We start from the raw sequence: 27,516 nt of genomic DNA, 5'->3' as shown, positions 1-27,516 counted from the left end.
ATCACAAAAGAAGAGGAGGGTAGAAACTAATCTAATTTTAAAGACATTAAACAATTAATTAAAGAAACAAAAAGGGATGATAATAATGACTGTGTTGACGTACAAGTTTGTTCTCAGGACGACACAACGTTGTCTGTGAAAATGCTCCTTCTGATTGTGTCCAAGAAAACCTAACAGACGTGTTTTATGTACGCTTGAGGGCATGATACTGTATGCAATCTAACATCGTATGGTTAATACACACTGACAGTATGTTATATTCAAAAAAACAAACAACAGTTTGTCAAAATGTCTTTACTATTTTTGTGAAGACATTTATGACCAATTGGAGAGTTATGGGCAAAGCATGGGACAGAGACGGTGGTCAACACTGACTAATCTTAAAACATGACAAACTGTAAACGTTTTAGGTTTGATTTTTATCTTAAGGTAGATATAAGAACGTTCTGCCACTGCCCGCACACTGATTAGTCTTTCCTGTGTGTCCACATAGTGTCCACAAGATTATTGACTGGGGGAAGTAGACAATCTGCAGCTCAAGTTAGGGCTAGAAAATATGTGAATTATTATCTTAAAAGGTAAAACAGTTCAGCTAAGTTAAGTTTTGACAAAGTGGAACCAACCCTGACACACGCTCATGTCTATGTGTCTCACATATTTGCGTTTGTACAGGCTGCATATTAAGTAATTACAAGATGTTTCTTGAGTTGATTTGCTACGCACACTGGAAGTTGAGATTGGCAGGAATCAAATTGTACTAAAATAGAATTTTACACCATCACCATGAAATCAAAGGGGAAGAAAACTGTAAACGTGACAGAGGAAACATTGAATCACAAGGTGCTGTTTCAACGCCTGCACCATCTGTCCTTCTTATTTGGCTATGGTGTCTACAAAGCCTCATAGGGTCATCACATGATATTATATTGTATCTATAAAACGTGACCCACAGAGTAGACAATGTTTATCCATCGAGATCTGTGAGCATGAAAGGTTGCGCAGACTTATTTTCCTTATTTTAAACCCATGCTTTAGATGCTCCACTGTTGATTTTTATCATATACAGGTGTCAATTAATTAATTCTCTTAATTCAATCATATTCTAGATAAATAAATCCTGACACCCTTCTGTCTCTGTGCCTCCACTTATGGTAAACCTTCAATACAAATTGCAGCACTAAGGATGGACATCCTTATCTACAAAAGGAAATTATTTCTTGTGATGGCCTAGGCCCAATCTAATCTAAATAATATATACTGGCAGATATATCGTACAGAACAAATAAGAACCCTAGATTGCTGCTTTTGATTAAAACCAATACATAAAGGTTTAGAGTGGGCCTTGATCGAGTTGTGGTCAGACGTTGGGCTGGCGGTCGGTTTAATTGGGTGGCAGTGAACAGGGAGGTTCTTCAGGGAGGTGTCCCCGTCCTTCTCATACGCTGTTACTGAGCGACGGGTGCACAAACTGCGGGTTGATGAAGGAGAAGCCTGCGAACTCGGCCTGGTCGATGTTGGCGATGACCAGCTCGTCCGGTGGTGTGAGCTGGGGCTGGGTGCGTGTGAAGAACTTGTCAAAGTTCTCTGCTCCTTTGCCACACTGTAGAAAAGAGAGGCAGAAGAAAGGGGATGTTTAGACATAAGGTATGTTAATAATATGAAGAGTGCAAGCAGACCGACAAGACAGAGCAGACATGAAAAATCTGGAGCACTGGCGGAGGTGTACGCATGGCAATTCTGCGAAGGCAAGAGCAATTCAGCAGAATTTGTTCTGAACTTCTTGGAAACACAGGACACGCATCATCATCATCATCATCATCATCATCATCATCATCATCATCATCATCATCACCATTCATATTACTGAAAAAAAAAAATCACACTGTGCTGAGCAACTGGACAATGTGCATGGACAGTACAAGAAGCAACATTTGTGAGGTCTCCCACATCAACCTGTGGACTTATTAAAATGCATCTTCCTCCTGCCCCCCTCTGGCCTACATACAAATGGAGAGCATTTCACACCTGATCCCCCACTTTTCCCACTGCTACGTGCAGTAGGAAGTTCATAACATCGGATTACATGCTCTACATCTCATTCACCTGAATCAGAGTGCACTCTTCTAAATACCAAAGCAACATTGGCACAGCTGTGAAACAGCTATGCAGTTTCCAGTAAACAAGGCTCAGGATTGATTTTATGAGAGGAAATGGTGTCAGGACCTCTCTGCAAAGTGGCACGCTGTGTTGTGGCTCTGACCCCATAACCTGCTGCCATGCAGCTCCTTTATTTTGGCTCACATGTGCGTTTGACCCTCAGCTGTCACGGCTAATTATTTTACAGGGGAATGAAACAATTTCTTGAACAAAAACAGCGACAGCATCAGTCGGCTACAAGGTCACAAAGGGGTTAATTAGTGTGTCTGTGAGAGGAAGGCAAGCTGTCAGTGTTTAACAAGAGATATCAGAAGTGCTCTCAGGCTTGTGTGATGAGAGGATGATCAAATTAAATCAAAGACATGGAAATATAACATGTCACATGGTGGAATTTTTCAGCAAAGGAAGGTCATGTGCATGTTCGGAGATGTGAGCGTGCATCTCATTTTGTCTCTGCAGTGATGTTCACCCTGACTGAAAAAGTCCTACCTGACACATATGACTACAGTAGCTTTCAAGAAAAAAAAACAAAGTATTTAGGTGGAGTTCAATTAGTGATACTGCATGTGTGCATTTGCTGTTTGGGCAACACTTTATACATTATTTGATTGTTTTTTTTCTTTATTAATAATGGTTATTCTAAACCATTTATTAAATGAGTGTAAAGGTTTATAAACCTCAGTTGCAACTTTATAATGACCATTCAAATAATGTTTACAGATGAATGACACAGTATTTATTAACCATTTAGCAAGTATCACAGTATAAACATCCGTTTCTAACTTTATAAATTGATAAATGGTTCGTAAAGCATTGCATTGTTTGTTAACATTGAAATAGCTAATAACTTAAGTATAATGAACTGTACATTTATTATTTATAAAGGATGGCTATAGAGTGCCGAAGTAATGAGTCCTAAAACCTGGAAATCAGTTCCCTCATCTCAAAGTCAATGGGTCGTTTGAATGGGTTTTTGGTTAAATGCCTAAAATAAGGTCTGTGGTTATCACGGCTGAAGATATGTACACGTATGTAGTAAGATGCTTAGTGTTGGTGACGTTTTAGTCATGTGACCACAGCGTAGTCTGCTTTTAACATCTAGCGATTTAATTTACACTTTGAAAATCACAAAAGTGGTGTTCATCTGTGAACAAAACATGTCAGTATTGTAAAGTGTTTGTCACAGAGATTATTTTCTGCAATAATCCAATTCAAAAGTCCCTTAGACTTTTTCTCCAGGGATCCAGGGCGATTCTAATTTCCAGGTTAGCCTACAAAAATAAATCATTCCTGCAGCACCCTTCTATAAAGTGATACCACTTTTTGCAAGAGAAGTGTTACCATTTCATACAGCACATGGCTTTTCTTATACTTGAGTCCCATTGTGTATATTGTGGATTCTATGGATCACACTTCATTGTGTGTTTCTTTGAAGGATAAAGTAAAGGGTGTACAGGTCACGTGCAAGAGCTAAAGAACATATTGCAAGGCTCAGACATCTAGCATGCTATGTTAATTGTTTTACCGAGCGGTGCACACATTTTAAGATTTCTACACCAATGTCTGTAAAATTTCCAGGCAATGGCAACGAGACCAGAGATCATGGAAACCAGCTGTTTTATCTCCTTCCAAGCTAATCTAATTTATGGTGCTGCATATTTGCTTGCAGTGATTTTTTGCGCCTGCCACTTAAAGCTATCTGTATCCTCTTAGGATTAGCTTTTGTGGAAAATCTGCTCAGGAGTGTTTTCTCTGACACAGCTTGCATTAGTACTCCTACCATTCTATTAAAAGAGAAGAAATAAGACGATTTCATTTGGCATGACTGAGACTAGCCCCAACCACACCCAGTTATAGGATATCATAAAAATACTCAGTAGTACTAGTTTTAGCCATATATTGGCCAAAAATCAGTCAACCTTGCCTTTGCACTCTTTCTTGTAAAGTAAGATCCTGTGTTTACTGTAGATTCAGTGACATAATGTGGCATCAACATAAAAAGGCTGTAATTTATCACCGAGATACGGTTTGTTAAGTCAGTGACGCTCCGACTGAAGGTCTAGCTTTGTTCGATCTTTGATGTAACTCTTCTCTCTTCACTGGAGGACACAACAAGAGAAACGAGACAGAGAGCGTACAAGAGAAAGAACGAGCGAGTAAGAGAGGGAGAGGGCTGCACATAACATCCTTCTCTATCCTCATCAGTCAGTCCACCTACACACTGAGCTCACCTACAAGGATACAAGCATTCGCAAACACACACACACACACACACACACACACACACTGTATGCAAGAACATAGTGTACCACATGATAAGCCTTAATGTTCTCTTGGTGGCAACCGTTCTGCAGCTGCAACTGATTCTGTGAAGAAGACAGAGAGGACGATCGCAGCCGCAGCGTTTTTGGCAATATACTCATCAGAGTAAACACAGGTGCATTAAACTAAAGGGTTGTTGTGACTGCAAAGGCAATATTTAAAAAAAACATTCCACCAAAGTTTCAGGTACTATCCAGATGAGGCATCGCAAAGGTACAACACAAAAGTACGAGGGACACTTAATGATTAGCTCTTTCTGTCCAGTCACTGTTGCCTGATGTCTAGTCCAGAAACCAGAGAAAATTATTAGTTTCCAGTTTTGAAGGATTCGGAGGATGTGGATACACTTCCTTAGTCAAAACCTTTAAAAGAATCTTGCCAAAATAAGTTAGATAATCATGTGGGATGTGTCTTGCTGAACTAATGTGACTGACTGTGTTATTTTTGAAGTAATTTTAAAACGTAGCTGACGTTTGCTCAGAGATAAGACGGCAGATGGAAATATATCAAACTTTTTCAGCCGCGTAGAAGCATTTCTAACTTTGTTTTGTACTTTTCAACAGGGCTGTAAGCAAAGCCTTTTTGGCATCTTACTGACTTCTGCTTCACCCAACTTGTTTACTTCTTATTAACAACCCAGCGCACAGAAATCTCTCTCTCACATCACAACATCCGACCCTTTTCTGCATGATAAGTCCTATAACTACAGACCGATCACCAGTGATTGCACTTGACCCCTGTGATAGAGAATACAGTGCAGTTTTAATCAAGTTCAGTTCCCTCCAGAAACTGCCACTACCACTGATCCACAGCTTAAGATGATTTGTTTTGGAAGAAAGTGTGAAAATGAGGACATCTTCATACACATCACTTCTAGTCAGTTTCAATTGTTTGTATTTGACTCTGAAACCGACTGTGACCTGGCTTTGAGACTGTTGACTAACTTGTGACTAACTGGCCGTATCCACTGCTGCCCTACATTCACAGGCAAGACATCATCATATGGAAGTGTGTGTGTGTGTTTGTGTGTGTGTTTTTGTGTGTGTTTTTACGTGTGCATCTATGTGTGTACCCATCAGCCTTTGTGTGTTTAGGAATGTCAGTCTGTGTTTGTCAAGGAAACACACTGAGGTATAAGGTACAGTCATTTCTATTTTTATTTTCTTCTTCTTCAGCGAGCAGATGTCACGTGATTAACAGAAGTGAACACAACAGAACAACGTTGAGACACAGACGTTTCTAAGGTTTGTGTGTGTTTGTGTGTTTTTTTTTGTCCTCCCATGACTTTTGTCACTGACAGTTGACGTTCCCTCCAAGCCACTACCACCCTGCCAGAGTGGATAGAAGGCAGGACACACACTTCAAGATAGATGAATGTGGGCTTTTGTGTGAATGTGTGTGTTGTCTCTGAATGCACTCTCCCTTTCCCACACAGCAGATACCTGATGGGTAATCGCCAGCGTCCCTCAACTGCTGTCTTTCTGTACACTTGTCTTCTTCTATCCATCACTGACCATCCGTTGCTCAAGTGAAGCAACACATTTTTCACTCTGAACTCCGCTGACAATTTCCAGCACCAAGATGTCGCTCTCTCCGGATCACCAAACAGTCACTTCTTGTGACACTGGGCCTCTGCTCTCAAGCGATAGTGTGCACGCAACAGAATACGTGGGATGAAGCTCCAGCTGGCAAACTGACGGCTTGGAGTCTTTGGAATAAATCTCACATACACGCTTCATTTATTCCGGTTGGTATCTTTTTTTTTTTTAAAAGAGAGGATGTGGGGCAGCGGTTAGCGTGCTGTGTTCAATTCTCACGCCACTGAGTGCTGGGAGGTTTTTTTTGTGAAAGAGTGTCACAATGAAGTAGACAAGAAACTGTATCTTATGAGCTGCTCTCATAAGATAAATGCCGCTCAAAAGATTAGCTCAACAAGAACAAAGGAAGAAAATGAGCGGCGCTTTCACGACATTTCCACAAACATGGAAAAGCGCGGGGCTGGTCTTACATCTCCTCTGTCTCATTGTGTGATTCAGCCAACCCTTATGAGCCATTATGCTTGTTGATACATCGTCCCATACACAATGACATAGTGTCCTACATGGGTTTTTGACCTACTTTCTCTCATCTTTAATCTCTCTCTCTCTCTCTCTCTCTCTGTGCACACATACAGACGTGCGCGCCTCTGCACTCAAGCATATTAAAAGAACACTCAGCTACTTAGGATGGTAAATGAGTGCCTGCCTCCATTAGGAGTTGTGCATGAGTCTCCCTCCGTCTCTATTTTTCTCTACCTCCTTCTCCCTGAAGCCACTGGGAGCTATCTGTTCTTGTCATAATCTGTGAACACTTTGTTTTGTTTTGATGTATTGTTAGCTCAGTCTTTAGCAGTGAGGTTTATTCTTAGTTCGGAATCTGGGGAAGTGAATTTTAATATACAAGAACTGAATTTCAGTGAATTCCAAGTATGAATCTTTGATTTTCTGTTTCTACTACATTAAAGGTGCACTATGACCAGGAAGTTGGCTATGTAGAAGGGTCCAGCCAATATAGACAAAGTAAAACTGTATGAAATTGTGTTTATTCTGTTTTTCAGTCATTAAACTCAATCAAGAAAGTTTTTTTCTCGTCTCTCTTTCTCCCAAAATTTCTTCCCAGAAACTACATAGTTCACCTTTAACACTGCCGGTTTTCATGTGACAAAATGACAAAGGACAGTTGAATCCATAGGGTACTGGTGCAGAAAGCTAAGGATAAGACCTTACATGACCACTAGTTTGGTTGTACACATATTCTCAAGAAGTGGATGTCCAAAATAAGATTTTCAGTTTTGGTTTAACTAGTGATTGGTCATGATTTTCAAATATTTGCATAGTTGTTAAATTAGAACAATTCGAATTGTTCATGTTTCTGTCTGAAGAAATATATTTTCCAGAGCTGTTTCCCTTGTTTTTACCAGCACCTGGAAATAATGCGATACCACCAGGGTGTCAATCTTCAATACAAAAACCCAAATGTATCCGACTCTGCATCTGCTGATATGAACTATAACTTTTAGGGAAAATGTGATAGAAAGTACAAATTCTCTTGACCCCAAATTAGGAAATAAATAATCAAATAGGAAAAACGAAAACATAAACAAACCGAGAATTCTCCCTCTTATGTCCCGTGAGCTAAAAGAGGACAGGCAGACATGCTCAGTCAAGTCGCAACAGTCTGTGCCTCTCATCTTCTTACAGCTACAGTGAGTCACAGCTCATCCATATTGCCATCATTTTCTCTGAGTGCATGTTCATGTGTGTGTGTCTGTGTATCCCATCAGGACGTGCGCAGCCCTTTCTCGGACACTGTTCCAAGACTTCTGTGCAGTGACTAAGTCCTCCCACCGTCCCTCCCTTCCTTCATTCACTGCTCCCATTACTATCAATCAGCAGCTTCTCATTTGACCTACTTTCCCATCCTTTGCCGCTGCCTTCAGCTATAAAGACGATGGGCCGTCCACAAGTGGGCGTACAAACATATAGGCATCAAGTGGGTTGTGAAGAAATTAGCCTGATTTCAGGCCAACGCTGCTCACTGGATGTGGCTGGCATTTAATCATGTGGTTTTTCTGTCACCTGCAGTAGACAGCTGCACAGTGACAGCATCCAGCATTATAAATATGGATCAACTCTAACTGAGCCTTCCCTGACACTCATTCTACCACACAGGCTGCGTCCTCCATGCTGTCTGAAGCCCCGGTCCAATAGATACAGATGGTTTGAATCTCTCAGTTGGGTGCAGCCGGTGTAATGATTGCAATTCTATAGCTGTCACAGGCGGATGAAGTGAGATTGAGCGGGGCGAGGTTCACGAGAAGAAAAGGCAAGAGGAGGAGGAGTGGATTAGAGCGGCCGGGTTAGACCTGGTGAGGGATGAGGGGTGAGAGGAAGATGCATAATGATGGCCATTTGGTGGTAATGGACTCAGAAACAGCGCTGTATTACATGGTATAGAGAGACGGATGTGATGGATCGTTACAGAGGAGGTTATGTTGGTTACAGGGAGCATTCAACAATATTGTCTTACTCTCTGTCCACCTCTCTCACCTTTCACCCTTATCTGCATCTCCATCCAGACCCATGCAAGCATGCACTGTGCAAAGGACATGCACGTTTGCATGCATCCACCTCCCTTCAACTTTGGCGTGGACAAATATGCAAGCGCAGAAGCTCTCCTTTCTCTCTGCGATATCGATTACCCACCCCTGCACACAAAGGCGGCGGAAAAGTCACGGAGAAGAGGCGTACATGCAAGGAAATCTTCATCCCCTGCTTTTCTCAATCTCTGTTCACCCTCGCTTTTCTTTTAACCTTCCCACACACACATACATTTACTCACACATACACACACAAAGCACACACAGCATTTTCAGGACACCCGGCACATCCACGCAGCGGGAGACTACATGGACAAGGAGGTCAGGATTCACCTTAGAAGAGGAACTGGAGCCCTTGAGGGTTGAAACAGAAGAGAACTACAATATTTAAACTGAAGATGAAAGACACACACACACACACACACACACACACACACACACACACACACACGCGCGCACACATGCGCGCACACACACACATATAAGACACTAAGTGACCCATTCCATCTCTGTTGCCCTTTGCCTGCTGTTTTTTTTTTTAAAGAAACACAATCTATACGAACCATGTATGAGTCTGTGTGTGTGTGTGTGTGTGTGTGTGTGTGTGTGTATGTGTGTACAAGAGGATGATAGAAAGACACAGGGAGAAAGTGCGTGTGCTTACGTGGTCATGTGAAATCTCACGGGATTTCAAAACTACTCCGCAAAATGTGAGCTGTATGCGATATGCATTCATAATAAATGGATGTTACATTAATTATACATACACATGAGAGGCTTTGAAATTACTTATGGCCCATATAGCACATGCTATAAGTGGCCCATGCCCGCAGCTGTGTTTTGACTATACACAAGAGTGTCATGTCAAGGGCAGTATTATATGTCACATCAGACTGAATTCAGTTTAGGTTTAATGTAATGTTTTGTTTATTGACCCCAACTTATTAATTTTTATGGTTAGCACTTTCATTGTCAATATAGGTTTTGCATGCTGTACATAGATATGTATACATGCATATACTGTAGATAACCATCCACTCCATGTATATCTAGTTATTCAATATGTATTTATTTGTACTATTTGTATTGTTTACAACTTAATTCAATTGTAAACAGACCATTTATTTATGTTGTTGGTCATTGGGGATTTTCCATACAGTATATGTTCACCTATTCTTTTTTTCAAAAAACTTGTGAACATGACTGTGCTGATCATTTATTATTCTTTACCATTATACACTTTTATTGGTTCAGCTTTTGTTATCTATGTTCTTAGCTGTATGTCTACAGTGATGAAATGTAACTAACTACATCTACTAAAGTACTGTACTTTCTTGACTTGAGTTCTTCCCTTTTCTGCTATTTTATACTTAAACTCCTACAACTCCTACTTAAACGCTACATTATTGTACTTTTTACTCCACTACGTTTATTTGTCAAATTTAGTTACTAGTTACTTTGCAGACTGCATGCTGCATCAGACCAAGGACTCAGGTTTAAAAAACAAAAACAAAACATTGATTCCAAAACTAAGAAAAATGCTTATTATCAAATATGATAATCGGCCAGGTGGGAAATCAGTTGTCCCATAGCAAATATATGCATAATTTACTTTTAGATTTACTTTTAGTTTTGATACTTAAGTACATTTAATATCAGATACTTTAAGACTTTTAATCAAGCAATTTTAATAGGGTGATTTCTGCTTAAGCAATATTTCAACACGACATGGTTTTTAGCTTTCATTTATTATTTTTTTTACAACACTGTATATCTTATCCTGTGTAAGTTAATTGAGAGTAAATTTCTTGTACGTGTACACATAAATGGACAATTGAAGCTGATTCTGATTGTGTTCTGATTTTCGTTTTGGAAATGTTACACAGGACTGTCCGGACTGTTGTGTAGTGGGACAGACCGCAGCTAGCCATCACCCTGGACAGGATGAGCATGAAGTGAATGGTTGGATGGTTTTCATCAAAGGCAACTGTAACATGTTGCTGTCCAGTGCTTGTGTATGTAATTACAGCACATCACTAATATAATGACACAATTGAAATACAGTTTAATGCATCAGCACACATCAAGTGCAAGAACAATTTTCCCTAAGAGCGAAACTATACAGTACGGTCATATCCTAATACCCACCAGTGTTGGCTTTATTTGCAGATACCTGCCTCTGAGGTGAAGTTGCCTCGGTGACGACTTTAAACTGAACTTTCACAGCTATACAATTACATACTACAACTGTGGGACTAACCAGCTTTACTTTTTTTGTCACAAGTTTTACCTTAAATTAAATTATTACATTTTAAGTCAATCTTGCTAGAATTATTAAAGAAGACACATTTTTGAAAAGGCCTAGGGGCATTTGTTGTAGTTCAGTGGGATTAAAAGGTGCATGACAAGTACTTACAACATTATGGTCTGAAATATGTTTTCTTAACTTGTTTGCAAGTCCTCTCATGAATTTTCCTCCACAGTTGCTGTCAACTCAAACTATACATTTAAAACTGGTGGTGACTGCTTGTTCCGTGTAGGGTCAACAATGAGGACAACTTGTGAAGAAAACCGACTGGAAAATAAAATTTCCTTTCAAAGTAAAATATAATTTCATGTATTATTATAATCCAATTTTTACAACCAAATTATTTTCGGGTATACTTCTGCTTAAGTGTGACAAAACATTTTGGATAGCTGGCTGCTACAGAAGAAAGAAACATGCTTGATTTGGTGTCTGCAGCAAAACTTCAGCCTGAGGACAGAGTTTATGAGTGTTCATGTGTGTGTGAAAGGAAGAGGATGGTAAAGGGTGACTTGGTAGATGGCAATTACTTTGCTTTCACTGCAATAAATCAAAATTTCAAATATTCCATAATATGCATGAATGTTCTGGATATGACCGTTTTAGAATATTAACAAGAAGGATTTCCTGGAGTGATTAAGTTAGGTTCACTTAATGACGTTGGATGACACGTTAATGAAAACCTTCAGGAGTGACCCCACCATGAAACGCATCCAGGATTACCTGTAACCTGCATGTGTGTGAGCATGTGCTTGGTCTCGATTGCGGGTGGTGGTCCTTGGAAACATCGGAGCAGTTCAGATTTAGGGATGAGCTTTTTTAAGCCCTTACAGTCAAACCAAAACCATCACTTACAGAGAGAAAAAGACAGGAAATCTTCCTTTGTAAATCTCATTTGAAGTATCTCATTGATATTCCAAAAAGTTGCTGTTAAACACATTATATAACTGGCAGCTTGTTACATTATGCACCACCTGTTTCTTTTTATTTGAACACTGTTAACTGAACACATTGCATGCTGAATATTTAAAGCTGTACAGTATGTGCAGGATGTTTAAACTTTCATCACCTGTGAATGTAAATTCATCCTGTAGTCGACAGTTTGGTGTCTTAAAAGTTAATCAAGTAAAATACTTTCTATCCGAAGTGAAAAACAATGAAGGATTACCGCACTTAAGGACAGTAACTAGAGAAGTTTTGACTGGTAACGTTCCCTGACAAATCAGACTGGAGGCTGAGGTACAAGTTGGTAAACAAACAGCCAAGAACACACACCACCCAAGGGAGTAAAGAGGGGCATAAAATGTCTTGCCATAACACATTTGTCTTGCAGTGATGAGCACATCTGTTCTTGTTTTGTTTAGACGCTTGCAGTTCAGAAAGCTGTTATCGTTTATTTGTGTTGTTTATACGTATTGTGTTGCAAGTATGTGACACACAGTGTTCAATGGGGTGGTATAAAACCTATTCAAATCAGTAACAATGTCAATGTGAAATTAGGGTAGACACGCATGCAAGACCATTGCCATAAGTAGCATTTAACATTGTGTTGAATTTGAGGGAAGATTGTTGATTGCTTTATGGCACAAAGTGAAGATGGTGGATGGCACAAAACAAGAAGACAATACTGTTCTTCCAGCAAAAGCAAAGTTTAAAGAGTTGTTAAGAATGTCAGATGATGAGCTGAAGGAGAAGTCGAAGGAAACACATCTTCAGTCAAGCTATAGAGAGTAATAATATACCCGGACCAATAACAATGAGGCAATGGAAAGACAAAGGTCGCTAATTTTGCGCATCGAGGCGCATGGTGCAAAGTGCACTCAGATGTGCTGAGTACAGTGAGGACATCCAAAAGTAGCACAAATTGTAAATGAACTGTCAGAAAATTTGCAAATGCCAATTAGTGTGCATTTTCCTCTGCTGCTGTCATGCAAATATTAGGCATTGTGCGTATTGTGATAATGACATAGTGGCATCTAGAAGAACAATGTGGATAATGTGATGGAAATAGGACATTTGCAAGTACTTGAATATTAATCTCGATCATGATTTTGGCTTTCACACTTAAACAGACATGATCGACTGCAGTACTGATGTTTAAAATACCTGCTCCGCTCACAGAAAACTCAACTGTATATCAAATGACGTGCTTCCTTAACTTACAGCCAGCGACTAGGGTACGATCAAGACAATTTTGGCTTCACTTTTGGGAGCTTTCACACTGCTGTGTACACACCCTCCAGCGGCAGTCTGTGCAAGAATTTGGTGGAAATTGCTGCTGCAGTAGAGTCCACACCTTCAGAGCAGATGGTTTAGTGGATGTTTCAGTCCCGTGCTTCTAGGGCTGGGTATCGATGCTTTAATGGCACCGACCGAATTGCCTCGATACTATCGATTATCAAGAAATGTCTTGTGATTTGACACCAAATTTCAAAACGTAAGGAGTTAATCTCATCAGCGTCAGTGAGCTAATCAGCATGCAGCATGCTTGTTGTGCCAAGATCTAATAGTGCTGGTGATTGGCTGTCTTGAGGCATGCAGGAAAAAGACTAGATTATGCCCAGAGATGGGATTCACCACGTGTACGTGTAATGTAATCTTTTGTTAAAATGGAATTCATACAATTGGTATTTAAAAAAAAGTATTGTTCAGGAACTGGTATCGAAGTCAAGATATTGGTATCACATTTTTTTTGCCCCTTTGCACCATGCACCCGTATGAAAGCAGAGCCCAAAGTAGCCACATTTCCTTTGTGACAGGAGCAGCAAGTGTAACGGAAAATGTAATTATACTGAGCGGTATCACACTTAATTAGGCTGTTAAGTTCAAATTAAATCCTAAGTAAGTCCATTCTCTGCTGTAAAAGTGTGTGTGAGCAGCACTTACCACTTTGGGCTTAAAGGGCGGCTGGATCTCCCTGTTCTGGAGGCGCTCCCAGTCGATGCGTCTGAAGAAGGCGTGTTCTCGGATGTCCCTCTCTCCCTCAAGGCCGCAGCCCAGACGCTTGGACGGGTGCTTAGTCATCAGCTGCTCATCGAAAGAAACAAAACAAAGGACAGAGAGTGAGGACAAAGAGACTGTGAACTCTCACAGTTTAGATCCTCTTACTGTTCTTATCAGTGGTGTAGATTTGGGGAGTTTAAATAAGATGTGGACTGCAGGATTCACATCTTTTTGTCAATAATTTCTTCCATCTCTTACGTAAACACAAAGCTGAATGTTCACTGTTCACTTTGTTTCCTCTCGTTCCGGTGTTCTCTTACTGATGTGTTTTGTAATGTGCTTCAAGCTCGTTTCTAGGTCAGTAAATGACAGCTAAACAGATGGGTCTGAAAAAGACTGATGTAAATGTTATTTTTTCTCTCTCCCTCTCCTCTTTCTGCCTTTAGAGAACTGCTGCCACTTCAAATTGCACCGCAGACAACATGAGGACACAGTTTGCACTTTGCTAAAAAGCATACCAAAATAAATAAAAAAAAGTACCCACAGGAAATAGAAAAAATCTGTTCTTGTTAAATATTGTAGGGATATACTGGTATGACATAAACGTGGCTGTCCAAATAATGTGCCAACAAGTACAAGTAATTTAAACGTAACCAATGAAAAACAAGTCTATACATTTTCCTGATTGCATACACAGAACAAAGGTTGGTCTGGAGGAGGAAACTAACAGACCGGCTCACAATTTTAAATGCATTAAAGCAATTTATATTATAATGGAACATAATCGCCGACTGACTGCTTGCTTTTCTGAGTGTCTATATGAAATTACACCAGTTTTCTATTTACATAAATATTGTTGCATTATAACCCGCCTCAGTGCAGTGATTTGTCTTGATTGAATTGGAAGGAAAAAAGCCGTTTGGAGACGGATGTAGAGCCTGGTGGGTTCCAGTATTGACAGTCCAGAATGACTTATTCATGCGCTGAAATCTGAATGGTGCTTTATTCAACTGACATTGAAAGTACATACATACATGCATACACAGACACACACCAGCACCTCCAGTTAAATCCCTTATCTGTGAGGCACACCGTCGCACATGCAGCTCAGTCACCTTGGCAGCTCTCCTGAATTATAATTTGTGTTTTTATTGTCTAGAGGAAAGAATCTGTAACTAATATTAAGATATCTTTCTACAGCCTTTGACCAATGCAGACACAACTTCATTATGAAATTTGAACGTGAATGTTACTAAACTGAATTCAATATTTTTTTTGTGATGACATTTTCTGTGAGGTTATTTTAAAGGGACTGTTTGAGATTTGGGGAAATTAGCTAATGAACTAATTAAGAGTTACTGTGGATAAATAGATAAATTGATGCCACTCTCACGTCTGTACAGTAAATATGCAGGAGGAGCCAGCAGGTCTACACTCCACAGCCCCATCCAGCATTTCAAACAACATGGCTGCGTCGTATTTTTGTTTTTCAAGCAACTTTGATCTTGGCTTTTCTCAATAGCTGACTGGCAGCTGAGGAGCTGTTTTTAAACCTTTCAAAATGTCCTTACTTTTGGGTGACTTTGTCTAATGCAAGGACAAAAATTGAGAGACGTTTATTTAAATGTAAGCTGTCAATCATTTCTGCTGCCCGGCTCTGCTGCACTCATCTGTATTACATTTCAAATGTAGGTTTTTCTTCTTTTGTGAGTTTATCCCATATGTAAACATGCTGTGATGAGCAAATCAGCTATCAATTAAAGAAATTGCTTAAAATGTGCATCCCTACCATCATCAGATCGGTAAACAGCCCAGCTGGTTGTAAGAACTTTTGTTTATATGCAGAATGGGCAAACAGATGTCAGTGCAGCTGTTCTGTTGGGTTTGATCCATCATTTTACTGTCTCTTTATAAGCAGCACCAGACTTCACAGCCCGTACGAAAATCTGGATTTTATGGTGGATTCAAAATGTCCTTTATTCAAATATTACTTCAATTGATTTCTAAAATATTTTTTCATCACCTTTTATTAGTGTTGGGTTTTGTGTACATAATTTTTAACAGCCAAATTTGTATCCATTAGTTTATTTCTTTTTCTTATTAGCAGAGATAGGCAACACACAGTAGACTCTCTTAGAGGACATGCTGACACCTAGCGTGAATCTGTGTTGTCCACAGTATGTTGGTGATACAACACAATATACATGTACAGTAACACTGTACCAATCAACCAAGACTTCTGTAACAGAACAGAAAATCTCACAAGGGATTGAACTAGTCTTCATGTATTAAGTGACATTTTCTGCCACTACCGCGTATTACTGTTTGAAAATAAGGACAGAAAAGTGTCCAGTTACAGACAAATACACTGAAAAAATACATCACTGTTATGCCAGATTTTCTATTTTCTGAGATGAATATAATTTAAGAGAGGCAAAATCATTAAACAACATGACAAAATAGCAAACTTTTGTCAGTGTCGAACTTCTACTTTCAGGATTTTAGCAGGCCAGCTCTCTTGCAGCGAGCCCCTGTGACACACAGGCCGTGGGGCTGGGCCACATCTGAACCAGCAGAGTGAATCCAGCTGGCAGAGTGCATCAGACAGCTGTTGACGAGGAAGAAAAAGTCATTTGCAGCTTTCTGTCTGTTCACAGGACTGTCACCGATGGTGAGAACGCAGACACAAGGCTGACACCATTAAAATGGCACACCTCACATGTCGAAATGTCCTTGAAACTGACTGACTGCTGGCCTGCACCGTGTCAATCAAACACTTTGTTTTTTAACTAGAGCTTCCTTGAAATACTTTGCATAACTGTGACGGATAATCCTGAGAAAGACAAATGTGTTGACATTTCATGGAGAACATCTGATCATTCTGTCTGCAAACTGTTAGCACTCAAAGCTCCATGGCTCCACCAAGTCATCAGCTGCATGTGTTGAGAAAGTGAACGCCATTTAGACATTTCCCTGCTGTTTCTGCTGAGAGCATCAGATCGCTGGATTTGACGTGGCGGGAGTCAGGGAGAAAAGATGCAGTCAAAGAAAAGCACATTTGACCTCTGAGTCAGCAGGGAGTTCGGTCAGATGAATCTGTGTGATTCGATGCATCGAGGCTTTAATTCCATCATCAACATCGTTTAAAACCCAGTTAGCTTGCTGCTGTGTGAGAGAACAGGGGGATCTACCGGGGCAAACTTTTGATCAAAGACACCACACACGTGCAAATAAGAAATGGGCTTAAACTTCACCTTTTCTGCTCATGATACAACAGAAAACCTACAGCCCAAGTGAGAATAAGTTGATAATATTATGCAGTGCTTTGAGAAACTGAGACTAGTTATCCCAGGATTTGCCACAGAGCTCTAGAGATTCATTCAAGTAAAATACTGTAGTCAAGGGTGAAATCTTCAATGATATTTAACCTATACGTCACATTCACAACTTTAATGATGTACAGTATGTCTGCCTCGCTCTCATTCTCTTACAGTGATCATAAAGATCTACAACAAGACTCAAATGGACGACCTTTAGGTAACATCTCATTACAGAGATGAATGTGTATCTACATCTATGACCTATTTAAAATGTAACAGACTGTAAAGTATACATTGGCTTGTATGAACAATTGCACCCCCCTTTCATACTGGACACTCATTAATAACATCTGGCTTTTGTCTTCGGTGGGAGAGGGTACAATCAGCATTCATTCCTGTGCAAATGACACCGCAGTAATCACGGGTATTTATTGGCTCCAGGTCTGATCGGCAGTGACAGAAACATGACACCCAAGTGTGCCATGCATTTAGTAAAGGAAATCTGGATACAGCATTGAAGGCGGAGCCCCATTCATTCCTATGAAAGCTGCTCAAAGCCAAAAAAAGTTTGAATTCCTGGTTTTAAAATTACACCAAACTCCTGCATAGCTTCCACATTGTGCAGCCCATAGAGCGTACACTGGGGCTTAACTGGACACGCTAACTTTTGCCCCTTTCTGTCCCTCACCATTCAAGCAGCACTCATACGTCCTTCAGTCGGCATCAAGTTTAAAAGAGAGACAGAAGTAAAAGATAAATTAAAACAGTAAGTAAGTAAAAAAGTAACCACTGTAACATTGCCAATGGCCTTCATGCTCCTTTCTAATATTTCCTGTTTTCAGGCAAATTTGTGACATCAAACGTGGCACACGTTTGAAAATCCTGCATATGCACACACCTTTTGATGTAAAGTGGTATTAGTTACCAAGTTTGCATAAAACAGATAAACTGTATAGCTTGTAGTCATCCTCGAATATTATTATCCACTGCCGAATAAGCATCAGTCTTCTGCTAAAAGCTGTTTTCCCCTGCTCCATGCCCATTGTGCGCTTCCCACCCCTCTTTCTTTCTCTCTCTCTAACCAATCTTTCTCTTGTTTTTTCTTGCCTCCCATCCCTCCCTTTCTCTCTCTTTTTGTGGGTCAGGCTACTGGCAAGCACTATGTATCCATTAAGAGGAAGTGCTGCAGCCATGCCAAACAAGGGCTGAGACAGGGACTTGGGCAGAGACCAGGAAACACACGCACGCACGCACGCACACGCACACACACACACACACACACACACACAAAGGCGTTTGCAGTGCACACATACAGCGAAGAAAATGAAGGAGAAAGAAAAGGATGAGAAAAGGGAAGAGGGGGACAAAGAGAAACGAGTGGAGTTGAGGAAAGGACAAGGAGACAAAGCTTGTTATAGCACAGCTCATTGAGTTTGCACTGCCTCTGGACAGAAATAAAACTGCCACGTTCACTATTAAATTCCTTATATGCACTCGCGTGAAAAAAATGTTTGTTTTTCTGTAACCCTTGTGAGTATTCCTGGGCATTTCAAGAAAAGCAAGGTTCATAAACACATGCTTTAAAATCTTTGTCATTGCTGCCAGGAGACATGAGTCTCTGCTGTTAACTAACAGGAACAACATGAAGAATGTGTCTAAAGTAATTCTATTATTGATCTCATAGTCCTGAGGTGAACTTCATGCCATCAGTGGCTGTGACAGCTGCCAGAAGGCATCCATATTTAATGCACTTCGGCTCCCCTGAGGATGAACTTGTATCGACATACTGATGTTTCTTTCTACCTTCTGAGGAGTGAGCACAGAGTGCTTATAAATGTCATATAAATGGAGGTTAGTGTGCAAATAAGTGAGTATATTGCAATGCCCACACATGATTTTTGCCTTATTGTTCAGTCCAAACACTGAAGTTATTTTTTTGTTTTACATTTCTTACGTTCCTCTTTCATTTGCTTTCAAAACATTCTATTGTTGACCTTAAATTAGACAAGCAGTAACTATGTCCTAGTATTTGCCTGCTTGACTTGCACTGACACACTGTGCTGTTCAGTTCCTTCTGTCACTGGAGACAGAACAGTCATATAGTAGTAGAAACAGCATATCAAGAGAGCCTTGAATTTATTTCCTACTGTGTATTCACCAGAAATGGCAATCTCTAATAAAAAAAAGTCAGAATGCAGACAGAGGAGGCAGACTGAGGGCTCAGGATGGACAAAGCATCACTCTGCCATGATAAGGAACAAAGATCACACGATGTAAGTGACTTACAGGTGTGCACAGGCTCATCTGATGTTTCTCCACTGCAGGTATCTGATATAATGAGCCTTTGCAGTAGACATTGTAAACACATTTTGCTTGTCACTAATTTCATTTACTCTGTTTTCTTATTACATACTGGACATTCATGGTCTAGGAAAATGCAGAGAAGACATATTTTCTCATCATTGGCAAAAAAAATGTCCTTTTTGTCCTGGTATAGTCAAGGTTAGCATCATCACTGCTACAAGCCAATTTCACTGGAGTTTCAATATTTTCATGTTACTGTAGCAAGAGTGGGCAGATATACACTTTAGTGTTATTGTATCTGTGTGTTTCCTACTCGCATGCTCTTTGTTTGTAAACGAGACACATGTCGACCCCTTTGAGAAGCTGATAAGCCACAAATTATTTCTTCACATAAAAGTGAATGTGTGTAATTTACATGATAAACATGTTAAACTTCCCAGAGAGGGAATTCCTTTTGACTTTCCACTTTTTCATATAGCTGGTGTTTCTAGTCCAGATGCTTTAAGATTTATAACTTTACTATTGCATGAGTGTAAAGTGTATATTATATTACTATATTACAATTACTGTGCCAGTTTGTTAAAAGGGCTCTATGTAACAATTTACATGTATTAATCACTTTTTTATTGGCCATATGTGAGCGAATTGTGAAATATGACTCATGTTGAAACGTTGGTAAATTTATTCAAGCATTTTTTGCTGCATTGAGGCTATGAGTGTGCGACTATTTTCCTTCATGTCTGTATTTTCATTGTAGTCAGAACCTCTTTAACATTGGCGTGCATTCCTTCACTACCTCCTGGTGGATGTATTTCAATAAAAGCATAAAAACAAGGCAGTCAAAACTCTCCTAACAGCTACAAAATTATAGTTTGTTTTACTCCTGTGAAGCTGGCAATTTTAGACTTTGGGAAATGGCTTCGAAGCATTAGAAATAAATCTTTAAAACATAAGGCTCACGGAGCTACTGTACCTTACAGACAGTCATGCTTGTGAGGAGTGTATTGGATGAACTGGTTTCCATTCAATGTCTGAATAATGCTAATGTAAAAGACACAGAAAGTGAGTAGAAAGAGGAGAGGGAACTTGGAGATGAGTTCCCAGATGGTATTTAATAAAAGCCAACACTTCACTCTAACAGTAAATGGAGCTACACTTCTCATACGCTGCATCCAACTCCAGAAAGCTAAGAAAAGCCTTACATCGCCTGTCAGGGTTAGTGTCTGCCTAAAGTTGAACTAGCAGGAAGGTCTTGTAGACGTCTTTCAAGAAGTTCAATTATTTTGGCTTCAGTGAAGAGTGGGAAAGACACCGAGCTTAAAATGCTTATTTACAGGATTTAAAGGAAAAGATAGTGAAGAGGCAGGTTTCATATCAGACAGTTTAAGTGCCTTTTTCTGAAACACAAAATGAAAAGAAACTGCTCCACTGACAGCAGGTACAGCGTTAATCTTTTAATGGATACCAAATAGATTCACCTATCATTATGTTTATTTGGCTTAAACACAAAATCTGGGTTATAATTGATGGTGAAAAACCTCCACTCACCCCTTTGCAGATGGAGACAGCTTCTTTGGACAGGGACTTGGGGTAGGACACGTTGTGCTCCATGATGGACTGGAACAGCTCGTCCTCATCCTCTCCATCAAACGGAGGCTGCAGGTGGAAGGACATGATATTAAGAGTTTGGTAGGTGTTTCATTATAATCATACATTGGATGATTACATTGTTCTCTTGACATCTTTTTTTACAGCTGAAAGCAAAGTGTCATTGTGTCGCACTTAAGGGATCCAGCAGTGGTACATTTGTTTTTTAGCCATTTGTGCACTCTCTACTTGACAGGTAAATTGACCAGATTTAGTAAAACTGTTCTCCCTTATGAATAAAGATGAAGAGGGAAAGAAAACAAGACAAAAATTCAACTTGGTAGGGTGCTAAGAGGAAGACTAAATCAGGAATAGTCAGAAAAAGACAAAGAGAGAACACTGAGAACGACAAAGACATGGAAAGAGAAAACAACAAGGAACAGTGAAGAATTCGCACAAACAAGTTTCACAGGAAGACCTCGCAGGGCAAATGGAGTGGATGACCCAGCTTTTTCCCCTCCTCACACTGTGGTTATCATCAGTAACCATAATGTGGGTGTTTTGACAGTCCATAAAATGAATTATTCGTCATTTCCACTCCACTGGCCCCTTCGGGTGCAGATAGCCTGTCTGCGTCATGCCCTCTTTACCTGATTTCACACAAGGCAGGGAGACACAGAGGGCGGGAGCATGTGAATAGGTAAAAACGTCTGTTAATTGTTTAACAGTCGACACTTGCTCAGAGGTCATTCGGGAATGAAACACATACTCATCTTCATGTTTCGTTTTATTGTGGAGGAGATTGGTTTTGCATGGAGCTCTTGGCCTTGGAATAGTGGTAAAGTCAAAACTATGTTAATAAGTAATAAATGTCTCAATAAGTCATTTAGTGCTGAGTCTTGAAAACACGTTTAATTAAAACCCCCAAAAGAAATATTCTAATTGGTGAGATTTTTTTAAATTTTTGAACGTATTTCAAAAGAGGACTTTACATCGAGTAAAGACAACAAGTATGGAGACATGAGTTATGACAATAATTCAAGATATGGCTGTGAAAGGCCTTTTTTATCTCTGACATGGTCTCTATTCACTACACCATCCACAGTAAGATGTGGTTTTAGGTTGATGCTGGAACTTCACAGACTGCGGATAGTCTTCATAAATAGCTAATGCTAAGCTAATCGGTGAAGAGGTCACATCGTTCCAATGTAACCACCACACAGAACTTCTTCTTCATGTTATTCTACTTAAACTAACCTCAGAAACAGCGTACAAGTAAGCTTCTCAAAGGGTTAGTGGTTGAATAAAGAAGTAAAAAAATGTAATCTGTTCAGTTTGTGCACTTAAAGACACAAAACGGTTGCAACACGTCACGTTCGGTGCTCTTCCTCAGGATGCATTCTTATGTCGAAATTCTCAAAGAGCAGCTGCTCTTCATCTTCACTTGGTATGTTTGATTCCAAAATCAGCTCATCTTTACAAGCCAACACATTATTGATATGTCCACATCCGTAGCTCACAGTATTGTCCTGAATATCGACTTGAGCCACTGGCAGCACACCATATTGTATCCAGGAATATACAAAGACACTGAAAAAGTAGGTTTCTCAGTGGTAACACAAAAAAGGGAAGGGTTTTGTTCATTAGAGAAATATAAGAAGTTTATTCAATTTGTGTATAATTACAGGCACTTAAAAAGACACAAAAAGGCTAAGACTGGCAGATGCTTCGGTTGCAGAGCAGCATGCTGGCTATGGAAGCTTAACATGTGTTGCAACCAGAGTAAACCTATTTGTATTCTTTGCGCTTGTTTGGACCCAGCTAGACAAAATCTAACTGGTGCACATGCAACAGAAAATCATTCTTTTAAAAAATCTGGTCAGGTTGTATCTTTTAAGCAGACTTTGCTGTGTAGAAACGGTAGATTCACACTTCAGTTCCCAAAACAGTCAGCGATTTGTTAGTAACTAGATTTTTAGGGCGCATAAAAATGAACTGGTCAAACCTGGGTCAAAAGTTAGCTCAGCTGACTCCCTTAAAAGAGGGCGAAAGGTTACACCAAGTACGACATGCCTCATGATTGGAGGTCAGATGGAGGTTTTGTGCGTTTGTATGTCAGTGTTTATAATTAGTGCTGGTGGGAAGGTCTTTAGGAGGCACCACCTGTGTACATGTTATGTGGCCATGAGCAGTCTGTGAGCAACCTTGTGTCTGCGTAACAGTTACATAATTAGTTGAATTGTGTGTGTGTGTGTGTGTGTGTGTGTGTGTGTGTGTGTGTGTGTGTGTGTGTGTGTGTGTGTGTGTGCGCGTGCGTGCGCGTGTGTGTGTGTGCACCACTCACCTGGCCGGCCAGCATTTCGTAGAGCAGAACTCCATATGCCCACCAGTCTACAGAGCGTCCATATGGCTGATATGCAATGATCTGTGGAGGAAGGAAGAGAGAAAGTTCAGGAGTTCAGTCTCAACTCAAACAATCCTGCATTTGAAAAAAGGACATCATACACTGCAGAAAAACGAGAAGATTATTTGGCCAGTTGATTCACCATTCTGACAAGCACATTTGGAAAACTTGACGGCACATTTAGTGAGGTCCGCTGGTCCTCGGATAAGTATGGGGAGATTTGGGATTCAGCTCAGTCTGATCTTGTCTCGGAAGACACGTCGAAGATGTTTGCAATGAATCACGTGACAAGTACACTGCCAATGCTCATCTCATTTTTATGTCAATCTGAATGACTGTGATAGTGAGGAAGTTCACCAGTTCTGAATGATAAAATTACTTGCTCCAACTTCAAAAATTGGCGACAAATTGTGCAATCCTAAAAGTCTTTGTTAAGTTGCCAACCACTAAAGCAGGAGTGATTTCTTCATAGATTTTTTTAAGCCAAAAGTGCCTCAAATTGCCGCAGAGTCCGACATCAGACTTGAAAAACCTGTTTCACACATTCAGAACTAACACAACATCCTCACTTTGCTTGTCATCCTGTGATTTGACTCAGACAAAGAATACGTTTAAAGCGAGAGTGTGACCACAGCTGTGACAAGACAGAGATGCCAGATGACCCCTGAATCACATACATTTTAAATCACCAGCACCAGTAACTTTTGTCATGGTTCAGTGACAAAGATAGGCAGCCAGAGAGCTCTGACAAGAAGTGAGCATTTGGTGCGTAGGAAGGTTGTCGATAACAAAACAGCAAAAAAACTCCCTGTAGGTCATTTTACAAGACACCAGCACCGCAGAAAAACAGTTCTCATAGGATGATGTTTTCTGCAGCAAAAAAGAAAAAACACAGTTCACACTTTTTTGACACAAAAACAAGTCAGGAGTAAACAACAGTGAAGCCATTGTGAATAAAACTGATCCTGGCAAGTGTTTGCACATTTGGAAGGGCTATCTTGACATTCACATTCTGTTCAAGTCTTTTGTCCAAATGGTCTGAAGACTCACATCAACAACTCTTTGCTGAGCTGGTGATTCTTTCTTTTGATGACTGATATGATTAATAGTTTTATTTTTGAGCGTTGAGGGACCCATGCAAAATCATTTTTGAATTGAAATCCTGTCCGTCACAAACCTTTTGCAACTGCTGATAAAGTTTAGTGTGAGGGATGGAAGTAACAAAAAATAAGCGATAAAAATCATCAATTTGTGCATTTTTATCACTTCCATTATAATTTTCAATTATTTTTTGTTACTTCCAGCCTTGACACCACTCTCCTGAAATTATATACAGCAATTTTGTCAGAGGCGGCAGGTGAGGCTGAGGATAAGGAAGCCTAATATTTGACCAACGATCATACTTGTTTTAGCAACCACAGAGGACACCATTATTATGTTCATAACTAAATCTGTTGAAACAGCTGTGTCAATTTTTTAGGAAGCCAGGATCTGAGTGTTTCCTTTTACGATATATTTTAATGACTAGAAAGGTTGCTTTTAGTATTTTAAACGTTTCCATGCTCGCAGTAATGTCACTGCATCAAATATCCTGGCACATTTAAGCGGAAAAACTAAAAGCTGGGCTTAGCCATCTCAAGCCAATATTACCTGCCACCCCTGAATTTTAATGGCTTCAAATTAATCAAATCACTTGTTAATTCTTCACTCCAGGTTTCATCTCACATCCAATTTTACCCCTTAATTAACATGCAGTTTCATTACCTTCATTTCTATCAGTTGTCAATTAAGTTTTCTTACTTCCACCCCTGATAGTTTAGCTACCACTGCAAGTCTTAATATCTATTGTCTAATGAATAAGGTAATTAGACATAAACCCTCTTAATGTCATTACTCATAATAATGTATTCAAGTTTAGTGATAGTTGGGACTATTCTATAACAAGTACATCGTTTCCATCCAAATGCAACGACAGAGCAAAACAAAAAATGAGATAAAGACGAGGGAAGTTTCAGCTAAAAGAGCATATAAACCTCCTCTGGATATCCTCTCTGAACTGTGACATTTTCTCTGGCCGCAGAGGGATTTCCTGTGAGTTTCTCTGACATTGGCCAAGGTTAGTGTTCTCACCCACTTTGACCCTATCCACACCAGTCAGAAAACACACATATTTACACTGCACATCCAGCCATTTCTCTGGAGCCCCTTCTGCTATGTAGCAGCCGTTGGTGCAGCCATGTGGATGTGCAGTTCTGGCTCACGTACAGAACACAAGCACATATGTTGAGACACACAACACACAGAGGACATTACGGTGACCCACACGTACAAACAACTTAAGGTGTGTAACAGCAATTCTGTCATAGGGTACATTGCTCTACGACCTTTGCTGAGTAACATCTGACCTCACACATGCTGCCCTGGGACAATCCTCCAGCTTAGACACATGGTCAACATACTGTATATGAATAAACACAATCTCACATACACACATACAAATGAAGCATACACACTAATGTGCCTAGGTGTGTGAAAGCAGATCTGTCCTGTATCACTCTATAACCTTCGTTGTGTATCACCTGACCTCTGGCTTGCCCGCGGAGAAACACACACACACACACACACACACACACACACACACACACACACACACACACACACACACACACACACACACACACACACTGTCGGACAAACACACCTCCAGCTCTGCACTCCCCTGTCATAATGCTGCCTCGAGGGTTGATGGGAGCCAGCTGGACACGCAGTGCATCCACGTGTTAACCCTCATACACAGAGGCAAAGATGTGCACAGACTGGCATGACCATACATACACCAATGTGTCTTTGAATGTCACTATAACTGTGGGAGTTACAGAAGCAGAAAGCATTTATATAGCACACATTTAATGTCACGGACTGTATGGCTAGATCAGTTCCTCTTAAACACATCACTAGTTTTTCTATGGTATTTTTATATTTCGAGATTAAGCTGGATGCAAATATATTCAAAGTAAACTAGAATTACGACCTCACGGTTGCATGCTTGTGTCAAGTTGCAGTTTATATGCATGCTTGTCCAGATGTGTATTATATATGTAGCGAAGACTTTGAAGGAATTCAATTAAAGCTATTAAGTGTAGTTTTAGGGTAATGGCAGTTCATCTTCATTTTATTGACATGCATTATTCCAGTGAATTATTTCCAGTGAGCAACATGCTGTCTTCATTTAGAGACTACTTTTACAGAGGAGTACAGAGGACTGATAGAGAGCTTCATCACATGGTGCAACAACAATCACCTGAAGCCCAGTATCAGCCAATGAGCTTGTGTTGGACTACTGCTGTGTGTCTATTAATGTGTAAGTTCGTTGACAGAAACAAAAACAAACAAACAAAAAAATCTAATTCCTGATTCTGACAGAACACAAATTGTAAAATATGGATGCTTCACACACATGTTAAACCCAGCAGCACAGAAGACTCTACAATCACCAAAGTTTCAAGGTGGGCAACAAACATTAGTGTCACCAACAAAGCATCCAGCTAAATACGAAATAAGGTCACAATCTCCTCTTTTGTTCCTGAGTTATGATGCTGAATAATGGTCAAAAAAGCGTTTTCGCAGAGCATTATGGTGTCATAATGTTATCCTATCAAACATTTGTGTGAAATTGTGTCAGAATCATTGTATGAATTCTTGAGTAACGTCCGAAAACGTGTTTGAAAGGTTGGTAAAATGCCAGGGTTTTTAATTCATTTTTGAACTAATATTATATTTCATTCATATTGCAAGTTAAAGGGTGCCTATGTCAAAGACGCTTGGAGCTGAAATAACATTTTGGAGGCCACTTAAAAGAGATGGAAACTACATAATGGTAGTAATAATAACACCTCTTATCACAATACTTCTATCCTTCACCCTGGTGGACATGTTTCATGAACTTCAGATGGTCAACTACATGTAAACAACATACAAACCTTGCATAACCTTTCACACGCTCCCCCAACGCTTAAAAGCCCCTCTTGCAGACCCC

The 27,516-nt window shown here is 40.0% G+C and overlaps 1 protein-coding gene across 1 annotated transcript in view; it reads right to left on the bottom strand.

The window, feature by feature from the left end:
- Positions 1-279: 279 nt before the first annotated feature.
- The window catches only part of prkcaa (protein kinase C, alpha, a), a 167,742-nt gene continuing 140,505 nt past the window's right edge, over positions 280-27,516 (bottom strand). The window contains exons 14-17 of the mRNA XM_073470342.1: positions 23,421-23,501; positions 21,038-21,145; positions 13,809-13,949; positions 280-1,600 (exon numbers count right to left, since the gene is read on the bottom strand). Of these exons, the coding sequence (XP_073326443.1) occupies positions 1,436-1,600; positions 13,809-13,949; positions 21,038-21,145; positions 23,421-23,501 (495 nt within the window). The 3' untranslated portion in view covers positions 280-1,435. The remainder of the gene's footprint in view (positions 1,601-13,808; positions 13,950-21,037; positions 21,146-23,420; positions 23,502-27,516) is intronic.

This window comes from Pagrus major, chromosome 1 (genome assembly GCF_040436345.1).
Source record: "Pagrus major chromosome 1, Pma_NU_1.0".
Lineage (NCBI taxonomy): Eukaryota > Metazoa > Chordata > Actinopteri > Spariformes > Sparidae > Pagrus > Pagrus major.
Note: the sequence above shows the minus strand (reverse complement) of the source record. Positions and strands in the feature narration are given on the sequence as shown.